Source organism: Fomitopsis serialis (genome assembly GCF_022376445.1).
Source record: "Fomitopsis serialis strain Sig1Antser10 chromosome Unknown B0H18scaffold_39, whole genome shotgun sequence".
Taxonomy (NCBI): Eukaryota; Fungi; Basidiomycota; class Agaricomycetes; order Polyporales; family Fomitopsidaceae; genus Fomitopsis; species Fomitopsis serialis.
This window is the reverse complement of record NW_025954999.1, coordinates 238,051-252,633: the sequence shown is the minus strand read 5'-3', so window position 1 is coordinate 252,633 and position 14,583 is coordinate 238,051. Positions and strand designations below refer to the sequence as shown.

At 56.5% G+C, this 14,583-nt stretch overlaps 5 protein-coding genes across 5 annotated transcripts; 3 read left to right on the top strand and 2 right to left on the bottom strand.

The window, feature by feature from the left end:
* Nucleotides 1–190: 190 nt before the first annotated feature.
* On the top strand, nt 191–3,596 carry B0H18DRAFT_1119813 (topoisomerase II-associated protein PAT1; the record flags this gene model as incomplete). The annotated part of the gene is made up of 11 exons (XM_048033994.1): nt 191–389; nt 446–580; nt 633–1,657; nt 1,716–2,022; nt 2,076–2,293; nt 2,349–2,494; nt 2,553–2,624; nt 2,681–3,017; nt 3,074–3,195; nt 3,247–3,538; nt 3,573–3,596. The coding sequence occupies 11 exons, from the start codon at nt 191–193 to the stop codon at nt 3,594–3,596; spliced, it is 2,877 nt and encodes a 958-aa protein (XP_047892726.1).
* Nucleotides 3,597–3,662: 66 nt separating this feature from the next.
* Nucleotides 3,663–6,290, bottom strand: B0H18DRAFT_1119812 (uncharacterized protein; the record flags this gene model as incomplete). Its single annotated transcript, XM_048033993.1, has 4 exons — nt 3,663–4,129; nt 4,159–4,397; nt 4,447–4,798; nt 4,847–6,290. 4 exons carry the CDS (start codon nt 6,288–6,290, stop codon nt 3,663–3,665), a joined length of 2,502 nt encoding a protein of 833 aa, XP_047892725.1.
* Nucleotides 6,291–6,627: 337 nt separating this feature from the next.
* Nucleotides 6,628–7,138, top strand: B0H18DRAFT_1119811 (translation machinery-associated protein 16; the record flags this gene model as incomplete). The annotated part of the gene is made up of 3 exons (XM_048033992.1): nt 6,628–6,787; nt 6,841–7,059; nt 7,113–7,138. The coding sequence occupies 3 exons, from the start codon at nt 6,628–6,630 to the stop codon at nt 7,136–7,138; spliced, it is 405 nt and encodes a 134-aa protein (XP_047892724.1).
* A 500-nt stretch (nt 7,139–7,638) lies between these two features.
* B0H18DRAFT_1085447 (kinase-like domain-containing protein) lies at nt 7,639–10,126 on the bottom strand (the record flags this gene model as incomplete). Its single annotated transcript, XM_048031921.1, is given in 6 exon segments — nt 7,639–8,078; nt 8,098–8,935; nt 8,974–9,261; nt 9,288–9,711; nt 9,792–9,987; nt 10,036–10,126. 6 exon segments carry the CDS (start codon nt 10,124–10,126, stop codon nt 7,639–7,641), a joined length of 2,277 nt encoding a protein of 758 aa, XP_047892723.1.
* A 2,614-nt stretch (nt 10,127–12,740) lies between these two features.
* On the top strand, nt 12,741–13,724 carry B0H18DRAFT_1011251 (uncharacterized protein). Its single transcript, XM_048028980.1, has 3 exons — nt 12,741–13,478; nt 13,551–13,619; nt 13,687–13,724. The coding sequence occupies exon 1, from the start codon at nt 13,084–13,086 to the stop codon at nt 13,444–13,446; it is 363 nt and encodes a 120-aa protein (XP_047892722.1). The 5' UTR covers nt 12,741–13,083; the 3' UTR covers nt 13,447–13,478; nt 13,551–13,619; nt 13,687–13,724.
* Nucleotides 13,725–14,583: the final 859 nt, after the last annotated feature.

Below are 14,583 nucleotides of genomic sequence, written 5' to 3'. Positions count from 1 at the left end.
GCGTGACATTTCCACTTTTCGTCCAGTGTTAGGGGGCCTTAGTCCGCCGCTTACTAATCTACACGGTCTTCCAATGTTAGGCCAATGTTAGGCGCTGCCACAACCCAGTTTGTCCCCAGTGTGTATTCTGAATCTTCTTTGCTCACGGCTCTCTGTCGGTTCCAGCGAAATCCTTGTAAATGCCCTTGACATGTCTTTCTTCGGTTTTGACAACCAGATCGACCTAGAAAGTGAAAGGCGCAGATTTCTCGAGGGAGAAGGGCAGGGGCAAAGGGAGGACATCGCGGTGTATACATGGGGCGAACAGGGCTATGACGGTCTTGGAAACGAGTTGCAGGAGGGCGGCGATGATCTGAACGATGAGACGTTTGGAGCATCGGGACAGGTTGGTGAGTTCCTTCGGTCGTCTGCCGCACAAATCTTGGTACTGATGCAGAGTGATCAGGCAAGGACTTCGACTTCTCGCAGTCCGTCTTACCTTCGGATGGTTTGCCTCAAGCAGCCCCTTCCCGCGCTCAGCAGGCAGCGACCCAGATTCTGGAGCAGCCCCCATCTCAGCCTGTCCAGTCGTCCGCACCGTGTATGATGCTTTCAACCTTCCCGGTCTCATGCGTCTCATACTCTCCGTGTAGCCCGTTCAACGCACTCTTTGGAATCTGTGTGGGATGACAAGTCTCCCTTTTCCGTTCTTGGGCGCATGAGTGGGGCGAGCCGGGCGACAGAACAGCATCATGCGTCGCACACTCCGTCACAGTCGCAGTCGTTCAAGTTCTCTCCATTCGGTTCGACTAGCAATGACGCCCTACCTGCTTCTCAAACTTCAGGCGGGATGAGCAGTGGCCTGGCGAAGGGTGCCTACACGCTGGAAGAGGTAGAAGCGGAGATGCGCGCCAAGGCAGCCCTGCAGCATCAACAGCAGCAACAGCAGCAGCAGCTTCACATCGCACAACCTAGCTCCCTCACGCAGGCCCAACTTCGTGGACAGATCCCGCGTCAGGGCACGCCTCAGCACGCAGCTTCGCCACCTCCGCGTATGCACCCACATTCCCAATCGCCGCGCTTCCACCAACAGCAGCAGCAGCATCAGATCCACCTCATGCATATTCACCAGCAGCAACAGGAGCGCCAGCTCCTCGAGCTTTCCCGGCAGCGCGAGCGGCAGAAGCTGTTGCAGGAGCAGCAGCTTCTCCAACAGCAGCAGCAGCAACAGATCATGGAGCAGCTGCGCCTGGAGGAGATCGAGCGTGCGCGACAGATCCGATTGCAGCAAATGCAATCCGCGAACCACCTTCATAGTCCCCTTCTACATCAACGACAGAGCCCAGCGCTGTCCGATAGACATCCGCGTTCAATTGGTCGCCAGTCCCCTGCCATGGTAGCCGGCGTCGGTGGGCTCGGCGGCGCACCGGTAGACGTGCCCTTCCAGCAGAGCATGTCGTACTTGCCACAGGACATTCAGTTGCAGCAGCGTCTCCTCGCAGAGATGGCCCAAGCAGAGTTCCTGAATAGCATGCAGGGCGGACCGCAGAGCGAGCGCGAGATCAGGGAGGAGCGCGAGATGCAAGAGATTCTGCGGGCGGAAGCCATGCGCAAGATCATGGAGGCGGAGCGCAGTGATCAGAAGCGTAGGCGAAAACAGGCGAAAATCCAGCATATGGTGCGTGCCCTTCGTTAGCAGGCTGCAGACAATCCGGGTATTCACCATGGGTTTGTAGTCGCGCTACAACGATCTGATGACCCAGTCGGACAAAGACTTCATCACTCGCATACAGGTCTCGCAGCTCGTCACGCAGGATCCATATGCGGACGATTTCTACGCGCAGGTCTACGGGGCCCTCATTCGCTCACGCATGGGCGTGCAAACTCAGGACGATCGCATTCTCAAGTTCGGCTCCGGTGTAGGTGTCGGTCTTGGGCCCGGTCAGAAGGGATCTGGACGCCGGCCCAGCGCGATGCAGCGTATGGAGGCTCAGGTAGAACGGATTGTCAACAACGCGAAGATGAGAGAGAAGGAGAAAATCAGTGGGTTGTTCTCCCCGCGCCGTCTAGTCTCTCTCATTGTGTATCCCGAATAGCCCTCAACAGTCTCCAAGGCGCGTTGGGCAAGACGTCTGGTCGCAGCTACAAGGCTGCCCCTCGTCAGCTTCTCCAGGTCGATTCGTCCTCCTCGCCCACACCGTCGCCTGCACACGCACACATCTCCAAATCGGACGTAGAGCCGCGTAAGGATGGGCTGAGCGCTGCGCATGAGGCTGCAAAGATCGGACACCAGGCTCTGGGCGGTGCCGCAAATGTATGCTCTTGCCCTCCGTCTTCGTTGATGTCGAATTGACGAACATCGTCATCAGAGCGAGGGTGTCATTGCCAAGGACCCGCTGACGCATCGAGAGGCCCTCATGATTCTGGAGCGCTTGTACGACCTTGTACTCGACATCGAGCAGCTGCGTCGCGATCAACCCTCGCCTGAGGATGACCCAGAAGCTCAGGAAGCTTGGTATGTGGGCGTGAGCAGAAGCGTTGACCGTACACTTATCTTGCATATCGACGTGCAGGGAAATCGAATTGAGCGCTCGAGTGGAGCAACTGTCGAATGGCCTTCGTCTGAATGTCTACCTTGAGACTAGGTCCGTTTTCCCTCGCATTACAATGGACCTCTGACTGAACACTTCGGATTTCATAGCGTCCCGCACCCATTCATCTCCCTTCTCATGCCGATCAAGGGCAAGAGGCTGCTTCCGCGCGTTGCACGCCACCTTCCCTCAGAGCGATTGCTGATCATGCTCTCGCTCATTATCGCCTGTTTCTACCAACTGGACGTTGTCATCGAGTCCCCTATGCTCGACACGCTGGAAGAGACCGAGGAACGCACAGAATCGGAGCATCACTCGCAGGTCTTCTTGTCCAGCCTCGTTCAAAGTGTTCTGCCTGCCATCGGCAAGTTGGGCCTGGACATGCTGACGGGGCTGCTGGGCATGCTGTTCAAGTACAACGACGTCGCAGCAGTAGCAAGGACTCCTGTGAGCCCATTTCATATTTTGCGGCAGTCCGTCTGCTGACACGTACATACCCGCAGGCTGGAATTGCCTTGCTGACGATGTTTCTCAGCCGGGTGCAGAACATCAAAGAGGCGATCTCGTCGACGCCAATGGCGATCTCAGAACCTGAGTTGCCGACCCCCGAGGATGAGCGGCGATGGTACGACTTTCTCCTCCAGCCTGAGCTTTATACGTACTGACCCATCTACAGGCAGGAAGTATTCGATGAGCTGTTCAATGTGCTCGCGCCAGGTCTGCTGCTCCTTTTCCCTTCCATCCGCATTTCCAAAAACAGCGGGGGTATACCCTACGGGAAAGTCCCAGGCACGGATGACATCGATCAGCCAGTGTGGCAATTCCTGGCGGCGATGGCAGTACACTCGTCCATGGAACAGCAACAGTACCTCGTGACAGCGCTGCGCGAGCTCGTACTGGAGAATGTCAGCTCTGTCCGGAGGGGATTCGTCGCCAGCGAAGAAGAGCGAGAGAAGCGGCTGAGCAACGTCGACATATTGATGCGCGCTTGGGTCTCGATAGCTCTCAAATTGCTGTGTAATATAACGACAATGCTTGGCATATCTGGACAACATCATCAACTAGTACTGTATGCTCAGAGCCTACATAGTATCAAGGAAATATTGAATCATTGTAGACCGAGAAGCGGATCACGGAGGCATAGAAGATCCCAGACGTCGTGTTGCCCATGCGGAGGTCTTCACAGCCCGTCAGCTCAGTTCTCCGTACACGACCACGTTCCTGGAGTGTCTCTTCGGATGCGACGAGGCCAAGAAGATCGAGAGTAGGCAGATCTGTCCATAAGGGCAGTTGCCCCTGCGGGAGATCTAGGAGGCCAGTGGAGCTGTGCCGAGTAGGCTCTGGTAAGGGCATGAGAGGTAGGAGGAAGAGCCTCTTCTTCCGCAGATAAGTCTCGATGGGGACGTCCTTGACATGCGAACCGACTTCGAGGTGGTTCGTGGATAGCGAGACGTAGTCTGCGTAATTGGGATAGAGCATGAGGTATCCACGCAAATAGGCAAGCTCGATGAAGTATTTCTTCCACGACCGCGTCCATTTGTTTGATCGGACTCCAGGAACTACGACTTGATCCGCGTCCCACGCGTACTCAGACAGCCGGAAGGAGAGGTAGGCATGGAACTCGCGCCAATGTTCCGGGAAGTAGACTGCCCCCAGCTACAAGGGATTTGCGAGAGGTATGGCGTGGATGGGTCGTTCCGGCCTTTGGAAGCGAACGTGTTGCGAGCGTTGAAGGGATGTCTCCCTTCCGGTCGTAGTTCGAGGTGCTTTTGCTGGTAGAGACTGATTCCGAAGAGCTGTGGTGACGCATCCTCAGGACGCCCATACCTAGTAAAAATCTGTGAGCGCGCATAAGACAAGAGTATAGTCTACCCACCTATAGCGAAGGAGAGTGAGTTTGATCCAACCATAGAACAACGGTGATAGCTCTACGTCATCCTCCAGGATTAGGCCGTACGAGTCGTTTGACTGCGGGTACCACGATTCCACGACAGCAGGGAGGAGACCTCCATGGATGATGCGGCGATGAAGAAACATCCTGCCATGATCCCAGGTGAAATCATTGACGATCTGCTGCGTCTCCCAGTCTGCCGTTTGTTCGATGTTGATGCGAATGTCTAGCTCGTCTCCGAAATAGCGAGCGCGAGACAAAGAGTTCAGAAGCCGTGAGAGGGATTGCGGTCGATCATTAGTGATAACGGAGATGGCGACCTCTGGTTTGTGCCAGTCTGCCGAACCGTCAGTACAGAAGCCTTCACGAGAAAGTCGGCACTCACTTCGCAGCTCATCAAGACTGAGTGAACCAACCCAGTCAGAATATGGGAGATCACTGGGAGGGATATGTACGATTGTCGGCTTGCGATCATCAGCTTCTCGCGAAAGCGACAATGTAGCCCCCAGTATCGAATTCTTAGGGAGCGAAGTGATGATGACGTCCGACGGTGAAGACAGCCCATCCAACCATGCGAGAAGCATTGCCGCACTTTTCATTGCGTCTTCGCCGCGCAAATTATGGTAAGCGAGAGAACATTCCTGGGGAAACAGTGGTGATGTTTGGCCAGGGGGTTCCAAGATGAGCGGGTCGCCGAGAACAGCGATATGCAGAGTATGTCCGTTGCTTTGCAGTCGGCAAGCAGCCAAGGAGAGATGCTCTAGGTCATCCGCGGAACGTACAAGAATGGCGAGTGAGCCAAACCCAGAGGGACAGACATCGTTCCAGAGAGGCTCATCAGCCGCCAGCGAGTCTCGGCTCTCAGTACCCGAAACCGATGTTTGTGCGGTGGATGCTTGTACGATGGTCGAGTGCTCTTCATTCGATGAAGCCACGAGCGCACCCTCTTGAGGACACCAGCCAGACCCAGCAACGTCGGAGCCAACCATAAAACCGCCGACAGCATCACTTCGAGAATCGGAGACTGTTTTGCCGAAGATCCTCCAGATGTTGTGTCTACTGCTTCGCTCTGCGTAGAATCCGGGGTACATAAAGAGGCGAGCAGGGGCAACGAACGGGGGAAGGAGGAAGTCTGCAGGCTGAGGTATCTCGGAAGCCGACAGACAAGCGGAGTCGGTGCCAGCGGACGTCGCCCCTCGGGGTCCGATAGGAACAGCCGATGAGAATGGCGACAGCAGTGTCAATGCGTCTCGACCGCGTTCGTCAATATTCTCGAGCCCATCTTCATCCGAAACGAGGAGAAACGAGGTTGTGGCCTGTTTTGATGCGTGAAGAGTAGCGGAGTCCTTGTCCATTCCGGTCAGCCAAGGAGTCATAGAGAGCTCGACATGAATCAATGGATCAGCAGCAGAAAGGACAGACAGAATGATCTTCCTGCATTCAGCCTGTAGCGCTTCCTCTGGAACTAGTATTATCTCCGTGAGGTAATCCGAGCGATCGACGAGGGTGTGAAGCCGCTCCTCGAGTTTTGCTATTGACGCAGACGTGACAGGAAGCACAGCAGTCAGCGAAGGAGTCTCCAGTGATAGTTCTTCGCCTAGTTGCAGATGTTCCAGAATAGAGCTGTTATCAAAGCGTGTCGTAGACGCGTCTTGAGAGCCCCATACTTCAGACCCATTTCGACGCTTGCCAACGAGTTCTCCCATCCGGAAAGCGAGCTCCGCATGGTTTGGCGCTTCAATATGAGCAGCATGCGTCCCAGACAGTATAGCGTATTGGAAAGCGCACAAGCCCAGGCAAGTAATCGCCAGGGTCAGAAGCGCATACATTTTGAATGATATGGGTCGCGTTCGCTTGCGAGGTCGCACCACGAAAGGATGCGCGAGAGCTGGGGGCATATGCTCTGATATAGCGTCACTAGCGTAGCCACCATTCAAAGTCTCCAGAGCTGCATGAGTCAGGGCTGGAAGAGACAGAGTGCTCGCAGTGGTGGGCGTTGTCGAACAACAGTGCTTTCCTGTTTGGGAGATCATATCGTGCGTTGCAGTGGGCGCTTATTCGAAGAACATTTTGGCCTGCAAGCTTCACTGGTAGCTGAGATTTGCCGAGCGAGCTCAAGACCTCCACTTTTCCTTGGTCTTCACCAGAACCTCTCTCTTACACATAATGGCACCCCCAAAGACAGGAAAGAAGGCGGCTACGCAGAAAAAGGAGAAGCTCTTCCATCCCCAGTCCCGGAAGGCGGAGCAGTTAATCCGAGTGCAGCACCGCAAAACGAAGCTCGCAGACCAGGCCAAGGCCAGGTTGGACAAACAAAAGATCCAAGGTACGCATGCTTTCCCTGATAGAAATGGTAGCGTCTCACCTGGGAGTGTGTAGCGGATATATTCTCGTTCTTCTACCACGCCTTGCCTGCGGAAGGTGTCTTGTCGTTGGAGAGTTTGCACACAATTGTCCGGGACGTCTGGATTAAGCGATTTGATGAAGACCTGGAGGAGGAGAGGAAGTCTCGCCGGAAGGGTCGACCAAAGAGCACCCGCGAGCAGAAGCTGGAGGAACTCCAGTCGCAGGAGGCCGAGCTCTATCGCACAGGAATGGGTAAGCACCGTACATGCAGCTCAACCCGAACATCCCTCACACGTTGCATCCAGAGGTTCTTGACCTCACTGATCCCTGAATGTGAAGTTATTCCGACTGTGGGATCAGAAAGAAGTAGCCTACATCAAGCAGCTCCGATTCGTACGAATCTCGAGGGAATCGCCGGATCTAGTCATCTGTCGAAACCCGGACAACACCCATCCCTTCCCGTAAAACCGATGCCCCGTGAATCTGAGGACCAGGAGATGGATACAGACGAGCCCTCTCCTCATGCAACCACCTTCACGTTTTGCTTCCACGATCATGTCCATGGACGGGCCTGCGTAATGCCTGCCCTTATGTATGGCCCGCCCAGTATATCATAGGGACTTCATGTGATGCCGATAGGCATCTGCTCGGTGGGTTGATCCACGACAATTATATATCTCAACGTCCGCCGTGCGTGTAAGCGTACAACTATCCTCTCCCCTTCACACCACTACATCCACGAAGACACCCCGCGCGCAACCCGCCAACGCGATGGGTCAGCCCTCTCGATCCATACGCGAGCAAAATCCCGTAATCAGATCCTCACCCGACTCACTGCGCGTACACCACCTCTACAAAGCGCTCGTCATCCTCCATCACGGAACTGCGACTGGCCGGCGCAGAAGGCTGCGAGTCCAAGTCCCACTCCCTCCTCAGCCTGTTGTACACCAGCTTCAGCGTCGTCGCCGCGCCCTTCTCCAGCACCAAGTTCAGAAGCACCGCGTACCCCGCCATGGTCTGGATGGAGCTCGGCCGATGAACTTCCACCCGGAAGCGTACGCCCTTGAGCGAGGACATTGCTCCCCGGGTATCGCGCGAGTCCTCGAGCCAGCACTTGAGGGTGAACGTGTCCGAGTCAGGGGAGCTTGGGTCCTCTGATGGCTCGTATGCCAGTGCGGAGGTGACGCCCATCTGCTCGAGCAGCTGGCGGCAGACGCTCACCGAGCGGTGCGCATCTGCGATGACAGGAGGTGGAACTGCGTCGGCTTGAACTTGAAGAGCTGCGGGAACCAGCGCGTCTAGGCGTGGAGGAGAGGACGAAGGACGACCCCGTCGACATCGCGACGGATGCTGGAGAGGTGGGCGACGGTACGGGGCTGCGCCTCTTCTTGAGGCGACCCCTCTCGATGACCGGCGGCTCCAGGATCTGCACGCGTCGCCCGCTATCTGTACCGTATGCAGAGGACTTCCGCGCTGGTGAATGCATGTATTGAGCCCCGAGTCGTGTGTTGACAGTGAGACGGGGGACATTCTCCTTGTCGACGCCCGTGAGTGACTTCGCAGGAGATCTCGGTCGGACATTGAGAGGCTGCGTCGTCTTGCTTTGGGCCGAGCCCTCTGCGCCGAACACATCGACTGAGGGCATGCCTCGTCGTCCCAATGGAGTCTGCATGTTGCGCCCGGGGCTTCTCGGATCCATCGAGTAGGGCGTCGATGGCGGGGCACCCGTCGTTCTGGGCGATTGGACGGAGTCGAGCGGCGGCGCCCCTCCCGGCTGCATGACGCTGAGATGTTCTGCGACCTGAAGCATGAATTGCTGGATCCGCTCGTCCTGCATCACGTTGCCATGGTGGACGGCGGGACTCGCAGGTGTCGCGGGCAGGGGTGACAGGAGAGCTGATGTCGGCGTAGCTGCGCTGACAGAAGAGGGCTGCTGCTTGCGCGGCGTGGACGAGGTGGCCATGTTGTTCAGAGCGAGACTCGAAGTCAAGAACGATAGCTGTCGCATCTGGCTCAGTCCTCGGCTCGGCGACGGCGATGCCTGCGGCAGCCCCTCTCGCGCTGCCCGACTCGGAGTGGGAGGCCCCGTGCGAGGAGGCAGAGAAGCTAGGAGCTCCGAGCGCCCCCTCTGCATCTCCCTGTCCTGCTTGCCCGCCGCTTCGAAACGCGCTTCGCCAAGAGCTTCTCTTCGTCCTCGTCGTAATTCTCCATGTGGTTGGTGCGGTAGCGGACGAGGAGATGGTAGACACCCTTCTCCCAGGACGGCTCCTTGCTGAGAAGGCTGGCAATGATCTCCTCGTCGGGACGGCCGTGCCAGAGAGAGCGCAGGTTGCTGAAGAGATCAGAGTCGATGTCATCCTTGCTGCTGAGCGGCGCCGCGATCTCGTCCAGGTTCGGGACGTCGCAGTCCATCTTCTTCGGCGGCTGTGACGTGTAGAACGGGTGCTGCATGATCTCGGGATGGTGATGCGCTTCGCCACGTCCTTCGTGAGCATCTTGGAGATGAGGTCGCTCGCGCGCGGATCAATGTCCTTGGGCGCTTGGAACTTGCCGTTCTTCACCTTCTCGAGTAACGTCGTCAGGTCGTCGTCGTCGAAGGGCAGCCTACCGGCGAGCAGAGCGTAGAGGATCACGCCGCAAGACCAAGTGTCGGCAGACGCCCCGTTGTAGTGCGCCCCATGACACCTCCGGGGCGGCGTAGTGAGGGCTCCGCACGATGTCGGAGGAGATCGGCCTTGCCCTGCCAGCGGCCATCCCGAAGTCGACGACCTTATGTTCTTGTTGTGGTCCAGGAGCAGGTTCTCCGGCTTCAGGTCGCGGTGGGCGATATTGAAGCGGTGGCAGTAATGGACCGCGGTGATTATCTGCTGGAAGAAGCCGAGGGCCTCGGACTGGGGAGCCGGCCTTTCTCGCACAGGTAGTCGAAAGCTCCCCGCCCTCGACGTACTCCAGATGAGGTACAGCTCCGAGGACGTCTCCCAGACGTCGTAAGGCGCATGATGTTGGGGTGCTCAATGAGCTTCATGACGACGATTTCCCGCTCGATGCTGTGCAGGATGCGGTCGGCCTCGTCGCCCAGGCTACGCAGTGACATCCTGGAGGTCATTATGTTGGTCTTGGAGACAATCTTAACAGCAGCATATTGGCCCGTCTTGCTGTGTCGCGCAATACGCACGCGTCCTAGATTTTTCGTCAATAAAATACAATAGTGCTGAAACTCTGACGTACCACAGCTCCCCTTCCCGATGGTCCTGCCGATCTTCCACAACCCAATCATCTTCGGGTCGTCTTCCTTCTTGCTCCTGGGAGTGAGAGACATGGTGCCGACCGAATATGACGGATATAATGCCTATAGAGCTGTAACGCGAAGGATCGACCGGCGAACGTACGTGAAGCAGTGAGCAACTACGGGCGGAAATGTCGAGAGCTCCCCCGCCCGCGCCGTTTTGTAGAGGCTGGCATGAGGCTGGCCATGGGCTGACCGGCTCACCTTCCCGGCGCCGTGTTGCCCGTGGTCAATGTTGCAATGGCCAGAACCTCCATTGAACCTCCCGTCAGCCTTGTCACGTGGGCGCGCGACGTCGACACCGCCGATCGCCCGCCATCACGGACGTTTTGAGAACGTAAGTTGACGCTCTCTGGGAGTTGTGCGTCCTGTCAACGTCCTGTTGCAAACGTTCAGCGAAGGCCGCAAAGTACACGGCTCTAGGGTGTGGCAAGGCGCTCAGAGGAGTTCTTCGACGTAGAACACGAACAAAGGTCCAATAGCCATATCTAGTGACTCGACGGTAAGAAAAAAATTCAAGACCTGGTGAGGGAGAAGGGTGGTCTGAATGACCCCGGTCATTGTTTTCAATTCGCAATAGGCCCAATGATCACAACGTCTATTCACGCCAGTGCGTGGATGCGTGCGATACACTGGGTTACAATCTGGCACTTGGAAGACATATTTGACAGAAGTGGGCGAATGTGGACACAAGGGAGACGTCATCTCATTTGCAATAGAATTAGAGATGCAGATGCGAAAGAACAAGGCAAAGCGAGAAGCACGGTATTGAGGCACATACTGATAGATCTACATGTCTGAAAGCCTCGTAGGTCTGTACGACGGTTGCATGAAGACCATGTCAGACGGTGCACCGTGACTGCATGTCAACCGTCATGATGCTGCAATGTTGTGTTAGACACTCTGTCGCGGAGAAAGCAGAATGATACATCAACGCACCGACGGATATCCCTGTATTCCTGACCCGTTCAATCACCGTCGATCGCCCCCAACAACTTCCATTAGACCGAAAGTAATGAATCAGGCTTCGGAAGTGGGTGGATGAGCCGTACGCAAGCAGAGAATGGCGCCTTGACGCAATCATCAAGAATCGTTGAATGCAGTGCCAGATATGCGTGGGGCACAGAATCGAGTGGCACAATGAGACAGACTAGAGCTGCGTTCAGATCCGGCCCTTCTTTACACCATGAGTGATCCCTCGCCGTATTGCCTCGATCGGAGCCTCCAGAAATCCCTCCCATACGTCGTGGGCGCCCTGAGCTGCAGAGGATGAGTCGCGCGGTGCAACTCGCGGGAGAGGTCGCATTCATTCAAGACGCTTGACCGGCTCAGCCTTGTGCTGTATGGCGATGCAGCGCAAACAAGTGTGGGACGGAGGTGCATGCGAAGAGCATGTGTCGGAAACCTGACTGGCAGTGAGCAGAGTACTGAGAACGCCTTAGCATGCGATCGGGAGCGCGGCGTTGATTAGAGGCGGTTGCGTCGAAACTACGATCCCAAAAAATCGCGCAAAAACACGTAGAAATTGCTCTTGGATGCGGGAGCGATGCCTTAGCCAGGAGGACGACGAGCTGGGAGAGGTGAGCAGTTGGCGAGCGGGACCGCATCGCTGGGGAACTGTGGCGTTATCGTCGCTGAGTTTGGAGGGCCGCGGCGGTCTGCGCTTAGACCATCACCCCGTTTCGAGCCACACCCGGCGACCAACGCGTCCACGCCGCGCTGTCGCGCAACTTGCTCTTGCTCTGCTCCTTCGTGCATGTTCTTCCCTGTGGACCCAGGCTGTGTGTGTCTCAAACTGGACCTGGAGATCGCAATGTGCTCAGCCGGCAAGATTGATTTTGCGTGGCCGAATTTACGGCTGGAAATGCTCGCGGTGGTCTCGCTTGCGTTCTGAAGACATGCTGCATATTTGCTGCGCTGCAACTGGGCTTCCCCTTGCGCCTTGAAGACGAGCACGAGGACATCTTCACTCGCATGGTGACCAAGTCTTCCCGGCCAAACGACGACCAGCAGATTCGCTGCCAGTCATCTGCGGTCTCTTCATGACCGCGGGGCGCAGTGCCAATGCCCCCTTTGCGCACACTCGTCATGCAGTCTGGAGTTCAGCGACATCACGGATGGGAGGATACTCATCATCATTCATGCGAGAATGTACGGAGGTACGTCTGGTGACCCCCTTCCTTCTGCGTATGCATCCCATGCCAAACGTGTCGTGGCATGCACATCTAGGTGCTGTAGATATCGCTGGGCCGACGGCGGGGTCTGCGCCCACAGCATCACGGCGGCGGTTGCTGTATCTTCCCTCTTCCGACTTCAATGCGCTTGACGCACAATCTTGGGCACACATTCTTGATCACGCATTGCGTCTTGAAGCAGACCTTTGGGATCACACAGCACGCATTAGCCTTGTTGCAGTGAAGCACTTGCTGGGAGGAGGCAGAAGTGACTCGCCTGATGCGCCTTCTTATCGGCGGCGGCGGGCGTGACGGCGTGACGTCGGGTCAGACGTCACGGGACGCGCGCCCGCGTCGAGCGACGGCGGGCGTCGTGCTCTGCATCTGGCATCAGGGTCGTGGCTGTTCAGAGGAGAGGGGCGGAGGATCCGGTGTGCGTGCGGAATGCGCACCTGTCTGTGTGGTGGTGAGTTGCGCTCAACGTTCGGCGGGGCGCCGTCGCCGCCCGATGCCCACAGTGGTGTCCTCGAGAGCTCGGCGGAAGTTGTGCACGATTCCGCTGTCCTGTTCATGGGGCGATGTCGCAGGGCACTCTGCGGCTCAAACTTACTGAACGTACAGCCGAGGCGGTTTCCTTCTGGCTTACAAGCATGCATAGAGCCCAGAACTCAAAGAGAGGACTTGGGGCATGCCGGCAAGAACCAGCGTGTCCAGGCCTCAGGCCGATGGCTGTAGAACCATGATGTTGTTGAATGCTGCTGCTTTGCTCCCCAGTAGATATTCAGGTTGACCATTTCACAGGAATCCCAGAGCACAATGAGCCGCAGGGTCAACAACGATCGAGCGCGGAAGCAAATCGCGCGCGGCACAGTCACAGTCGCAGCGCTACGCCTTGCCGATCCTAAACCGAATCCAGATATTCCCCGCCGTGTTTACGCGATGTCCCTGCCTCGTTTGATGCACTATAAAAACGGGCGAGCCCTCGCCCGGAACCTTGTCGCTTTCCTCGTCTTTCCTCCCACCTCCAGCCCGCGGGTGTCGTGTCCTGGGTGCTCACCACTACGACGAGCCTGTTGGTCTGTGGTGCGAGCGTTGACATGGGTCTGGGACACTATCCTCTTCGCTTGCCCAGCTACCGCTCAGCGCACGGACGACGGTACCACCCGTACCCGGCAGTGAGACGCCACGCAAACAACGATGAGTTCTACATGGTATGCCCGCGTGAAGGCAACGTATGCCAGCTTCCTCACAATGTCCGGGTTGTTGTGGGGCGTTTGCTGCAGGACCCAATCCCTGATTTTGACTTCGAAGCCGCTGAACACATGCTGGACGTGCCTCCGAGTCTGCAGCTGGTGCGTACAGTTTTCTTGGCTGCGTGCTGCGAATCCTCACTGGTATGAACGCGTCTTCTCTTGACAGCACCCCGTGCGGCGCGAAGACGACGACGACGACGTGACGGCGTTCGAATTGGACGGGAGCACTACAAAAGACGCCAAGAAGATGGCGGCAGGCGCTGAAAACAAGGTCGTCGTCGTCGTGGATAAGAGGCGGGCCGAAGGTGGTGAATTGAAGTCGACCATGGCGAAGCCCTCCAGCAGGCTGACCACAGTGAGTTCCTCTTCGTTGGCCAGTTGCAATCCACTGAATATGGCTAGCTGTATACACTGTTTCTCTTCCTCCGATATGCCCAAGACCTCCTCACCAAGGGCAGGTTGAAAGCCTCTCAACAGAGTTTGCGGAAGTGAGGGGGTCGCGTTTGAAGGCGCTTCGGTGGTTCCTCGAGTCTCATTGCTTTGCTTGGTTGTCTCCTCAGTACCGGTTTCTCAGTCGTCGTTGTCGTTTCTTCGCAGTCTTGATTATGTGCTTTAGTTGTTGCCGCTTTCGTCTTGAGATGAGTCGACGTCTGCTTGAGCTCACGTTATGATTATATTACTGCAATGTATTCGCAAGCCTAATCGTACTCACAACTGTCTGCCATGTTACAGTGCAGTTTAGTATGTAAACAAGGATGGAACCAGTTCTACATTCGCTATCCCTGGTCAGTCAGTTCATCCCGGTTCACCTAGTAGGTATCGCTGGCACCAGTCGACTTTGACACACTAGGTCTCGTCTTGTGTCACACCGGATGCCAAGACACTCATCCTATTCGCACAGTACCGTTGTAGCGAGTTAGATATGCATATTTGAAGAACCGTGATGCAGTATGTACGATGCGGATGGTCCATGAATCTTGAAGCTTTGAAGACGAAGTGTACAACAATCATGTACAGTCTGCTCAAACAGCAACTCCGCGCGGTCTCTTCCACGTCCTCGCGT